The sequence below is a fragment of the Manis javanica genome, chromosome 3 (assembly GCF_040802235.1).
Source record: "Manis javanica isolate MJ-LG chromosome 3, MJ_LKY, whole genome shotgun sequence".
NCBI classification, from domain to species: domain Eukaryota; kingdom Metazoa; phylum Chordata; class Mammalia; order Pholidota; family Manidae; genus Manis; species Manis javanica.
In genome coordinates this window covers 176,650,327-176,663,216 of record NC_133158.1, presented here as the reverse complement: position 1 = coordinate 176,663,216, position 12,890 = coordinate 176,650,327, and the positions used below count along the sequence as shown (strand labels likewise).

The 12,890-nt window shown below is 38.7% G+C and overlaps 1 protein-coding gene across 2 annotated transcripts in view; it reads left to right on the top strand.

Moving 5' to 3' along the window:
- The window catches only part of ZNF197 (zinc finger protein 197), a 39,979-nt gene that overhangs the window by 1,674 nt on the left and 25,415 nt on the right, over window positions 1-12,890 (top strand). The window contains exons 2-5 of one of the 2 annotated variants that reach the window (XM_036996241.2): window positions 4,102-4,571; window positions 5,771-5,927; window positions 6,303-6,394; window positions 6,665-6,791. In XM_036996241.2, the coding sequence (XP_036852136.1) occupies window positions 4,182-4,571; window positions 5,771-5,927; window positions 6,303-6,394; window positions 6,665-6,791 (766 nt within the window). In that variant the 5' untranslated portion in view covers window positions 4,102-4,181. Of the gene's footprint in view, window positions 1-4,092; window positions 4,572-5,770; window positions 5,928-6,302; window positions 6,395-6,664; window positions 6,792-12,890 lie in introns of both variants that reach the window. The other variant, XM_036996239.2, reaches the window with a different exon arrangement.

Here is a 12,890-nt window from a genome sequence, read left to right as displayed (position 1 = left end):
ATGTTCTGGATGTTGGCCATTCTGAAAGGTGTGCAGTGGTTTCTCATTGTTTTAGCCCATTTCTCCAACATATAATGTGGAGCATCTTTTATGCGCTTGTTTAGAATCTGTGTATCTTCTTTGGTGAGGTGTCTGTTAAGGTCTTTGGGCAATTTTTATAACTGAGTTGTTCTTATTGAGTTTTTTTTTTGTTGTTGTTGTTGTTATCATTAATCTACAATTACATGAGGAACATTATGTTTACTAGACTCCTCCCATCACCAAGTTCGCCCCATATACCCCATTGCAGTCACTGTCCATCAGCGTAGTAATATGCTGTAGAATCACTACTTGTCTTCTCTGTGTTATATAGCCCTCCCTGTGCCCCCCCTACATTATGCATGCTAATCCTAGTGCCGCCTTTCTTCCCCTCAAACCCCTCACCCTTATCCCTCCCTTCCCACCCATCCTCCCCAGTCCCTTTCCCTTGGTAACTGTTAGTCCATTCTTGGGTTTTGTGAGTCTGCTGCTGTTTTGCTCCTTCAGTTTTTTCTTTGTTCTTATACTCCACAGATGAGTGAAATCTCTTTTTGAGTTTTAAAAGTTCTCTGTGTAACATATACAAAGATAACAGTTTTTTATCCAATATGTGTATCTTCTGCAAGTATTTCTCTAGTCTGTGGCTTATCTTCACACTCTCTTGACATTGTCTTTCATAGAGCAGAAGTTTTTTAATATTAATGAACTCCAGCTTAACTTTCTTTCATGGATCATGTCTTCTGTGTTATATTTATAAAGTCATCACTATATCCAAGATAATCCAAATTTTCTCCTGTGTTATCATCTAGGAGTTTTATAATTTTGCATTTTACATTTAGGCCCATTTTGAGTTAATTTTTATGAAGGGTGTGAGATATGTGTCTAGATTCATCTTTTTGCATATGGATGTCCAATTGTTCTGGCACCTTGGCTGAAAAAAATTATCTTTGCTCCAATGTATTACCTTTGCTCCTTTATCAAAGAACAGTTGGCTGTATTTATGTGGGTCTACTTCTAGGCTTTCTACTCTGTTCCATTGAGTTTTCTATTCTTTGGCCAATACCACACTGTCTTGATTACTGTACATATTTATATTACCTCAAGTGGTTTGGTGGTGTTTGTTCTTCCCTGTCAATATTGTGTTAGCTATTCTGGGTCTTTTGCCTCTCATATAAACTTTAGAATCCATTTGTCAATATCCACAAAATAACTAGCTGATACTTTGCTTCGGATGGCATTGAATCTATAGACGAAGTTGGAAAGAAGTGGCTCTTTGACGATATTGAGACGTTTTAGCTATGGATGTGGGATAAAAGTCCTTTTTAAGAATTCCTTTCCATCACCCCCAGATCAGTTACCAAGAACTGCTCAGTTTTCATCTCTTGTTCTATCATACTGCTACTTATATTAGAACTTAATCATTTGTTCAGACTATTGCAAAAAGCTTACCAGCCTTCCTGATACCAGTCCTCCCAACTGCATCATTCCTCCTTTATAGGTTCCTGCCCACATTACTTAATACTGTCTTCATGTTCAGAGTGAGAAAGTCCTTTCTAAGTATAACACTAGACCCAAAAGCCATAAAAGAAAAAATTAGTGCTTGGCAAAAACTAAAAACAAAGTCACATGATATATGACAGACATAACAAATGGAAAAATTTGCAGCTCCCATTGTAAACAAAAGACTAACTTTCCAATGAGTGTGTACAAATGAACAAAACCAAACATTCCAATAGAAACAGGGAAAAGATAGGGATAGTTAAGAGAAAATAAAATATAGATAACTTAAAAATATACTCCTTCTCTCAAAGTGCAAATTAGAGATTTGGTAAAGATCCCAAACTTTGACAGCTGCATTGGTGAGAAAACAGGAACTCCCACACCACTCATGCTGATGGGAGTGTAAATTGTAAGTTGTTCCAAGCTCAATGAAGGACTAACTGACAGTATCAAAATTATGAAGTCACATAAATTTTGGTCCAGCAATTCTGTTTCAAGGAACTTTTCTGTACTTTTTCATTTTGCCCACATGCATGCAAATTGATGTATGCCCAACGTTTTTCATGATAATATTGTGAATAAGAAAAGATTGAAAACTGCCTAAATGTCCCATCAGTGCTGAAGTGGGTACATAAATTATGATACAGCTATACAGTGATACCATACACTTGAAGAAATGGGGGAGGAGCTGTGTACTGACAGGAAGGAGCTCTTGGATACATTGTTAATTAAGAAAAGGAAGATGGAGTACATGATTCATGGTGTTCTATCACTTGTGAGAAAAGAGAAGTACAAAACACCATACATTATACATACTTGTATGTAAATAGCTGGAAAGATATTTGAGAAACTAATGGGGAGAAACTATTCAGTATGCATTTCTTAATTTAAAAATTTGAACTATGTGAATATATTATCTATTCTCAGAAATAATGAAGAAAAATGTAAAGTCAAATCCTTTACTGGCTGCCTATCGTTCATAGTACACAATCACCTCCTTGTTCTGCCTCTCAAGAGCCTTTATAATTTAACTTCTGTATCTCTCCGCTCTACTCTTACAACCTTACCTCCAGAGTTTACTTCCCTTTTCTGGTTTGCAAAGCTCATTTCTAACACAGCTATTCATGCTGTCATTGCCATGCTTTTGAAATTATAGTTTCTTTCTTTCTTGTACTCCAGTGCTCTCTATTTTTCTTTAAAGCCTGACCCAAAATTACCTTTCAGGAATTCTTCCTATGCTTGTATGACCTCCTATTAATTTTACTTATACTTTATACTGAAATTGTTTATATTTCTGCCTCCTCTGCTCATTTACAAGCATGTTTCTTAAGGGGCCATGTGTTAAATAAAATGAATGAGGGTGCTTTCATATGTCATTGATAGTGATGTAACTGTTACAATCTTAAAAGTTTAAAGCTATTTTACTTTTGATGCAATATTTTCCCCCTTTAGGGGATGGTTTTCCAAAAAAAAAAAATAGGCATAGATGTAACCATAAATTCACTAACAAGGATAGTTACTGCAGCATAATTTATAATAGGAGAAAAGTAAAAATAAATGCTAAAAACAGAGGACCAATTAAGTATGAATAGGGTCACATGCTCTTAAAAATAATGATGAAGAATATTATGTTCACACATAATAGGTGTGAAAAGCAAGTTACAGAGCAGTATCATTGGGTCCAATCTTGTGATCCAAATCAGTGCATAGAGAAGAACATAGTACAAAGCAATAGCAGTGATTTATTCTCTGGTTTTCTATGTCTTTTCTGACTTTACAAATTATATGTTTTGTGATAAGAAAAGTAAATGTTATTTCTAAAGAGCAACAAGCATAAGTTCTGTGTAATAAAACCTTATTCAAAAATTTCCAAATGTTTTTTGGATTAATATTAAGAATGAAGAATTTTCAGATAATTCAATAATATTTTGATCAACAGAGTGAATAATTTTCAGAGGATTCAAAGAATGTGCAGCAGAGCTGCACAAAACTTAGTTTAGCTTTTTTTTGTTAATTGGGAAGGTGTTAGGGTTTTATCTCATGTGCATCAGGATTAAGACCATGATTACTTGTTGACCATATAGAATATAGGAAAGAGTGCTAGTTACATTACGATAATAACTAATATTTGAGTCCATATACAAGGCACTGGTCAAAACTTGAATGTATTTAGATATCAAATCCTTACAAGCCTGTGAGATAGGAAATGTTATTACTCCCTGTTCTACAGGTTAAGAAACTAAGATTCAAACATGAGGTAACTTGTTCAAGGCCATACGGGAGTAGACAGGGTGCCCTCTGTTTAGAGTGGTAGATAAAGGATTTATTGTAATTAGGTGGAGGAGACACTGTGAATAAAGACCAAAGGAATTTCATGTCTTTGGTTTCAAAGACAGTCTGGGTAACATGAGTGTCTGTGTCCCCAGAGCCTTGGGCAGGGGGTTTCTGTCAGAGGAGACATTGCTCAGAGCCTAGAATTTTGTGTTCAGGGAGGTTCTCTTCATCACTGGGAGCTGACTGGGATCTGGAAAACTTGGTGTTTCTCTGGATTAACTTTAACAATTATTTCTTGAGGTCTTATAGATGATGTTCTTCAAGTTCTAAGGAAGAACTCAAGCAAAGATTGAGAGGGCCTGGAGAGGAGCCTTTCTTAAACGACAACAATGACAAGAGAAAATTGGACCCACAATGCCCTGAGACAAGAGGGGCTTGTTAAAGGGAAGGATGATACCTGGAAATGGGGAACGAGCTTCCAAGGGAGCAGCTCCTCTGTTTGGGAGACTTCCCACCTACACTTTAGACAGTTACGTTACCATGAAACATCTGGACCCCAGGAGGCGCTGAGCCGGCTGCGGGAGCTCTGTCGCCGGTGGCTGAGGCCAGAAGCCCGCACCAAGGCCCAGATCCTGGAGCTGCTGGTGCTGGAGCAGTTCCTGAGCATCTTGCCTGGGGAGATTCGGACCTGGGTGCAGATCCATCGCCCCGGGAGTGGTGAGGAGGCCGTTGCCCTTGTAGAGGAGCTGCAGAAAGATCTCGATGGACCAGAACTAAAAGTGAGAAAGGGAGAAGAGAGAGAGCTTGGGCTGAAAAGAAAGAGAGAATTAAGGCAGGACAGGCTGGGCTGGAGTGTGATGCTGTGATTTTCATTAACAGTAGCAGATTAGTAACCCTCATGCTAATTAAAGAAGGTTCATGAGCTGTTGAGAACCATAGAATATCTTTGTAGAGAAATGAATTTATGATTAGGGTCAATTCAGAATCAGCACAAAGGCTTTGACTGCATTGTACCCCTGGGAGATGCTTGCTAATGCTAAGGTTGGTTCTAAAACCTGAAGACTATAATGTTTCTAAGTGTTCTTCTGATCAGAAGCATGCATACTATTTGTGTAAGTCTCTTTGGAATGATGATGTAAACCTGTAGTATAAAAGACAGTGTGAGAGCAAGAATGAAGCTTTCTAGACTTGTCAAGACCACCCCATGTGGCCCCTACTGGGTATTCTATAGCCAATAGGTTGGGTTGAAATATTTGAAGATTTTCTTGACTATTAAATTGGGATCTTAATATAATTTCTAGAGTGTGAGAGGTCTCATTCTGTCAGTCTGTAGCCCACTAGAAACATATCTATTTAAGAAGTCTGAAACATAGCTTAAACTTGGGAGTGGTACCAAGGATGGGCTTGTTTGTTAAAGTCATAAAAGTGAAGAATTTTAGAGTTTTGTATTTCATTACAAATCACTATTCCATCCTTCTCCTTTGAGAGAGAAAAAAATGAAGGGAGAGGAAGGTTCACTGGATTGCCTTAGATCAGATGTCTCACTAAAAGCAAAAGCAACTTTCTAGACTCCTACTCTAGTGTTCCTTCTGTTGGAGCAGAAAGGGTTAAATAAGTAGAAGAGTGTGTGGAACCCAGGTCTGATCTAAAACCAGGTCTGAAGCTAGAAACCCATGCTCTTAATTATTACCTGTTCCTTCCCATTCCCTCCTTAATCCACACCCAGGTATGGCTTCTGTTTCCACTGTTCTGTTCAGTCTCCTCTGGGAGAGGTCACCAGTGCCATGAGTGGGGCTAGCGGGCAGCTCCATTGTTCTCAAGGCAAAGCTTTACTGCTGTTTTGATGCTCCATACTTGAGATGGGTTTCTCTGATCTCACAGTTCTAGATTGTGGGCAGAAGGAGGTTCATGGTGGTTAGGTGAGTCCATTTTCTGGAGGTACAAGAAGAGTCAGCTCATTTTGTTTTGTTTTCCTCAGGTTCCAGTCCTCATCAGGGACCAGGACACTTTCCAGGAGGGTATGAGCACTACAGGAACAACACTTCATACACCCACTGGCAGCCCCTTGTCTGCTGAATTTTGTCCATATGCTTTTACTGACCCAGTGGTGTTCAATCTCCAGGATCCTCAACATGGTACTTACTCAGTGGCCCTGTGTTTGGACTTTCTCAGGACCTTTACTGTGGCTCATCTCCCCCTATTCCCAGATAGGTGCCTCCTCTCCTGCCCTGTGTATGAATCTTTTATGGTCCCAAGCTCTTTCTGCTATTCTCCCTCATTCTCTCCTGGGTTCCTCTGACCCTTTATCCATTCTTATTGCTACTCTTTGTGTTATTCCAGCCCTGCATATGTAGGTCACTCAGAAAAGGTCTGTAGGTCATTCCATAGCCATCTTTGTCTATGGTGGGAGTTCTGGGTCTTTCTGAACTCCTTGTTTGTAGAAGACATTAGACTTGAAGAGTAGGTAGGAACAGCAGTAATCTCACATGCAGCTTTTTCTCCTTCTTCAGATTCTCCTGCCCCTGAAGCTTCTGCACTTTCCCAGGAAGAGAACCCAAGAAATCAATTAATGGCCCTCATGCTCCTAACAGCACAGCCCCAGGTAAGGTTTGCAACCTCTTTCCTTCCTAAGGCCCTATCTGCACTACCTAATTGTGGCTGAAGTGCTCTTTCTAATGCTGGTACTTAGGTGTCCAGTCAGTTCCCATCTCCAAATCAAGGTCCATGCTAGTGGAAGGCAAACTTCATGTGGGCCTGATACCCCTTGCCCACTTCCTGGCCTCACAGTGTGTCCCTTCCCCAGAAGTTAAAGGAACCTTTCAGTAGGGGAGCTCCTGGCCATAGATAATCTTAGACATACCTGTTATTTCAGGAATTGGTGATGTTTGAGGAAGTATCAGTATGCTTCACTTCAGAGGAATGGTCATGTCTGAGCCCAATTCAGAGGGCTTTGTACTGGGATGTGATGCTGGAGACATATGGAAATGTGACCTCCTTGGGTAAGGGTCCTTTCTTCCCATAATTCTTAAATTCATTTAATCGGCCTTTGTTTATTTTCTGATTATGAAAGTAGTATATACTTATTTTGGAAAACACAATGTTAGAAACAAGAAAAAACACTTAAACCCACTATTTGCAGACCACTATTCGAATTTTGGCATATTACCTTTCTGTTTTTTTTCCTATGTTTAAGTTTTTCTTACTTTGTTTTAAGTATGTGTAATAAGTGTGTGTGTATGTGTAAACTTCCCTTGCATTTCCCTCACTTACATTATTACAAATTATTTTTAAGTATTATCTATATTGGTATACATATATAATTTGTGCCATAATTCAGTTGGCCATTCCTTTGTTTTAGATAATTGCTGTAACAATCATCTATCTCTATGACTGAGGTCTTTTTTTTTAAGGCATCATTGATATACAATCTTATGAAGGTTTCACATGAGTAACATTGTGGTTACTACATTCACCCACAATCAAGTCCCCCCCCCACCCCACTGCAATCACTGTATCTAGGTCTTTTTTTATTTCTCATAAGTAGAACTACAAGGTCAAAGTGTGCGAATTGTTTTAAGGTTCTTGCTTCATACTGCCAAATTGCTTTCCATAGTGGTCTCCGCCTTCTCTGCTCTCACCAGTGGTACATAAGAACACTCCTTTTGCTCTGTCTTTATTGGTACTGAGAAAACCCATTCTTTTAAACTTTTGCTATGACAATTTTTTTTAAAGCTACAATATCTATTTATTCTCAAGCAGCTGTCTTTGTAGTAAAGTAAGAGTATTTCTAAAAAATTTATTAGCTACTTGTACTTCCAACATAAAATACCTATCATGTTTTGGCAACTGTGGGAATGTGATTCTGCTCTTAAGTAGCTTACCAGGGTTTGGGAGATGAATATAGAAAGAATAAATTAGGCAAAGTAAAGTGGTATAAGAGTGTCATAAGGCTCTTAAGATGGAAATGGAGAGAACAAAGCAACCAGTACCATTTCTGAGGACTAGGACAGGCAATAAAGGAGGCAGCTTTGTGCTGGACCTTGAAGAAAAAAGCAGGATTTGTTTGGAGAAACAGACATTAAAAATTGAAGAATCAGCTAATGGACTGGCCTAATTTGGACTGAAATACAAACTTCTATCAGTTTAAATAGCTGCATAGTGTTCCATTTTTCGTGTAACATGCTTTATATTGATAGCTTTATGATACTGGATTTCTATTCAAGAGCATTACATGCGTTTTATATTTGTTCAGTTCTACCTTACTGTGTTTCAAGCCTGTTTTTAAGTCTCATTCATCTAGATCTTGCGTATTTCTGGTTATATTGATTTTTATTTTTATTTTTGAGAGGGCATCTCTCATATTTATTGATCAAATGGTTGTTAACAACAATAAAATTCTGTATAGGGGGGTCAATGCTCAATGTACAATCATTAATCCATCTCAAGCCTACTTCTCATCAGTCTCCAATCTTCTGAAGCATAATGAACAAGTTCTTACATAGTGAACGAATTCTTACATAGTGAGTAAGTTCTTACATGGTGAACAGTATAAGGGCATTCATCACAGAAACTTTCGGTTTTGATCACGCATTATAAACTATAAACAATCAGGTCAAATATGAATATTCATTTGATTTTTATACTTGATTTATATGTTGATCCCACATTTCTCCCTTTATTATTATTATTATTTTTATTTTTAATAAAATGCTGAAGTGGTAGGTAGATGCAAGATAAAGGTAGAAAACATAGTTCAGTGTTGTAAGAGAGCAATTGTAGATGATCAGCTGTGTGCCTGTAGACTATGTGCTAAACCGAGCTAGACAAGGGCAATAAAACATCCATGGATGCAGAAGCTTTCTCTCAACACGGGGGTGGGGGGTGAGGTTCTAAGCTTCACCACTGTTGTTCCCCAATTTCTCACCTGATGGCCCCCTGCGACTGTGCCTGTCTTAGGTTGTTCCTCCCTTGAGGAATCTTACCTGTCTCTGGCTAACCAGTCATCTTCCAGGGCCATACAGGGAAATGTAAAGTTGGTAAATGAGAGAGAAGCCATATTGTTTGAAAAGGTTAGCTTTTTACTTCTTTGCAGATTTATGCCCTGTGGCTTCTATGCCCAGCACTTGTCTCGAGGTATCTTTACCACCTGGAGGAATTATGATACTCGGTAAATTCGATATGAGGCACGAATTCTATTTAAGGGTTGTAATTAGGAAAGAAGAAGAAAAGCTATAGAGGTAGCATATGGAAGAAAACATGGGGGGATTGATTATTTCTTTGACATATCTTCTTGTAGAGTACCTTAAGTATGTATAGGTTTTAAACTACTAACTAACTTGCGCACACATATTAACGTAATAGGAATACAGTGACATAAACAAAGCAAATCTATAATTACCAGCCATATCAAGTGAAGCCAAGAAAACCATTTAGGCACCCTAAGCATTTGTGAAAATTAATCTATGATATGATGGATATTGTCCAACTGTACTTGAACAGTCTGAGAGAAATCAGACAAATTAAAGCAACCCATTTCTGGGATCTGTTCACATCCCATATGTTCTTTTAACCGTAGATAGTCTATAATCGTAAGATTTTGGAGCGCTACAACTTGCACCCCTCCCAACTCCTGGTTGAGTTCCAACAGTACAGATCCGGTCAAATTCGTTGTCTCACTGTATGCACATGCCAGCCTAGACATCTCCCTCCTCATTCCTATGGCAAGTCCAGGAGACGGTGGGCTGGATGCAGCCACAACCGCAGCATCGTCCGGATCCCTGTGGAGGCTTTTTGTTGATCATCCCCCTGGCACAAGTCCTCCAGAGAGTGCTGATGCCGGAAGCTCCTCCTCATATCGTATCTTAGTTCATTTTCTGGGTAGCAAGCTAGGCCTTGATCTTCTGCATAAAAACAAACAGACCCTTTGCCCACACTTTGACATGCCCTCTATACCACTGTGTAGAACTCATTGGAGGTCAGCACACAGGAACTGCTTTTTTAAAAAATTTTTTTATTTTTTACTTTTTATTTTTTTTATTTTTATTAAGAGAAAGAAATATTATCAGAAAAGAGTATCCCCATAGCTGATCATCTGACACCCTTTAAGTGATCAACATTAAGGATATTTAAAGCATGCGTTAATCTTTGATTTACCAATTGTTTTATCCTATCAAGGAGTAATCCCCTTTTTCTTTCTTTCTTTTTTTTATTTTTTTAATCTTTATTCTACACTTACATGAAGAATACTATGTTTACTATGCTCTCCCCTCTATCAGGTCCCCCCTAAACACCACCTTACGGTCACTGTCCATCAGCATAGCAAAATGTAGAATCACTGCTTATCCTCTGTGTTGTAGAGCCCTCCCTCCCCTTTCTCCCTCCCCGCCATGCATGCTAATCTTAATACCCCCCTTCTTCTTCCTCCCCCTTATAAACCCTGCCCACCCATCCTCCCCAGTTCCTTTCCCTTTGGTACCTGTTAGTCCATTTTTGGGTTCTGTAATTCCGCTGCTGTTTTGCTCCTTCAGTTTTTCCTTTGTTCTTATACTCCTCAGATGAGTGAAATCATTTGGTATTTCTCTTTCTCCACTTGGCTTATTTCACTGAGCATTATACTCTCCAGCTCCATCCGTGTTGCTGCAAATGGTAGAATTTTTCCTCTTCTTATGGCTGAGTAGTATTCCATTGTGTATATGTACCACATCTTCTTTATCCATTCATCTACCGATGGACATTTAGGTTGCCTCCAATTCTTGGCTATTGTAAATAGTGCTGCGATAAACATAGGGGTGCATCTGTCTTTCTCAAACTTGATTGCTGCATTCTTAGGGTAAATTCCTAGGAGTGGAATTCCTGGGTCAAATGGTAGGTCTGTTTTGAGCATTTTGATGAACCTCCATACTGCTTTCCACAATGGTTGAACTAATTTACATTCCCACCAGCAGTGTAGGAGGGTTCCCCTTTCTCCACAGCCTCGCCAACATTTGTTGTTTGTCTTTTGGATAGCAGCTATCCTTACTGGTGTGAGGTGATACCTCATTGTAGTTTTAATTTGCAATTCTCTGATAATTAGCGATGTGGAGCATCTTTTCATGTGTCTGTTGGCCATCTGTATTTCTTTTTTAGAAAACGGTCTGTTCAGTTCCTCTGCCCATTTTTTAATTGGGTTATTTGTTTTTTGTTTGTTGAGGCGTGTGAGCTCTTTATATATTCTGAACATCAAGCCTTTATCAGATCTCTCATTTTCAAATATATTCTCCCATACTGTATGGTTCCTTTTTGTTCTATTGATGGTGTCTTCCGCTGTACAGAAGCTTTTCAGCTTAATGTAGTCCCACTTGCTCATTTTTGCTGTTGTTTTCCTTGCCCGGGGAGATATGTTCAAGAAGAGGTCACTCATGTTTATGTCTAAGAGGTTTTTGCCTATGTTTTTTTCCACAAGTTTAATGGTTTCATGACTTCCATTCAGGTCTTTGCTCCATTTTGAGTTTACCTTTGTATATGGGGTTAGACAAAGGTCCAGTTTCATTCTACATGAAGCTGTCCAGTTTTGTCAGCACCATCTGTTGAAGAGACTGTCATTTTGCCATTGTATGTCCATGGCTCCTTTATCAAATATTAATTGACCATATATGTTTGGGTTAATTTCTGGCGTCTCTAATCTGTTCCACTGGTCTATGGCTCTGTTCTTGTGCCAGTACCAAATTGTCTTGATTACTATGGCTTTGTAGTAGAGCTTGAAGTGGGGGAGTGAGATCCCCCCTACTTTATTCTTCTTTCTCAGGATTGCTTTGGCTATTCGGGGTCTTTGGTGTTTCCATATGAATTTTTGAATTATTTGTTCCAATTCATTGAAGAATGTTGCTGGTAATTTGAGAGGGATTGCATCAAATCTGAATATTGCTTTAGGCAGGATGGCCATTTTGACGATATTAATTCTTCCTAGCCATGAGCAGGGGATGAGTTTCCATTTGTTAGTGTCCCCTTTAATTTCTCCTAAGAGTGACTTGCAGTTTTCAGAGTATAAGTCTTTCACTTCTTTGGTTAGGTTTATTCCTAGGTATTTTATTCTTTTTGATGCAATGGTGAATGGAATTGTTTTCCTGATTTCTCTTTCTGTTGGTTCATTGTTAGTGTATAGGAAAGGTACAGATTTCTGTGTGTTAATTTTGTATCCTGCAACGTTGCTGTATTCCGATATCAGTTCTAGTAGTTTTGGAGTAGAGTCTTTAGGGTTTTTTATGTACAGTATCATATCATCTGCAAATAGTGACAGTTTAACTTCTTCTTTACCAATCTGGATTCCTTGTATTTCTTTGTTTTGTCTGATTGCCGTGGCTAGGACCTCCAGTACTATGTTAAATAACAGTGGGGAGAGTGGGCATCCCTGTCTGGTTCCCGATCTCAGAGGAAATGCTTTCAGCTTCTCGCTGTTCAGTATAATGCTGGCTGTGGGTTTATCATATATGGCCTTTATTATGTTGAGGTACTTGCCCTCTATTCCCATTTTGCTGAGAGTTTTTATCATGAATGGATGTTGAATTTTGTCAAATGCTTTTTCAGCATCTATGGATATGATCATGTGGTTTTTGTCTTTCTTTTTGTTTATGTGGTGGATGATGTTGATGGATTTTCGAATGTTGTACCATCCTTCCATCCCTGGGATGAATCCTACTTGGTCATGGTGTATGATCCTTTTGATATACTGTTGAGTTCGGTTTGCTGATATTTTATTGAGTATTTTTGCATCTACATTCATCAGTGATATTGGTCTGTAATTTTCTTTTTTGGTGGGGTCTTTGCCTGGTTTTGGTATTAGGGTGATGTTGGCTTCATAGAACAAGTTTGGGAGTATTCCCTCTTCTTCTATTTTTTGGAACACTTTAAGGAGAATGGGTATTATGTCTTCTCTGTGTGTCTGATAAAATTCCGAGGTAAATCCGTCCGGCCCTGGGGTTTTGTTCTTAGGTAGTTTTTTGATTACCGTTTCAATTTCTTTGCTTGTAATTGGTTTGTTTAACTTTTGTGTTTCTTCCTTGGTCAGTCTTGGGAGGTTGTATTTTTCTAGGAAGTTGTCCATTTCTTCTAGGTTTTCCAGC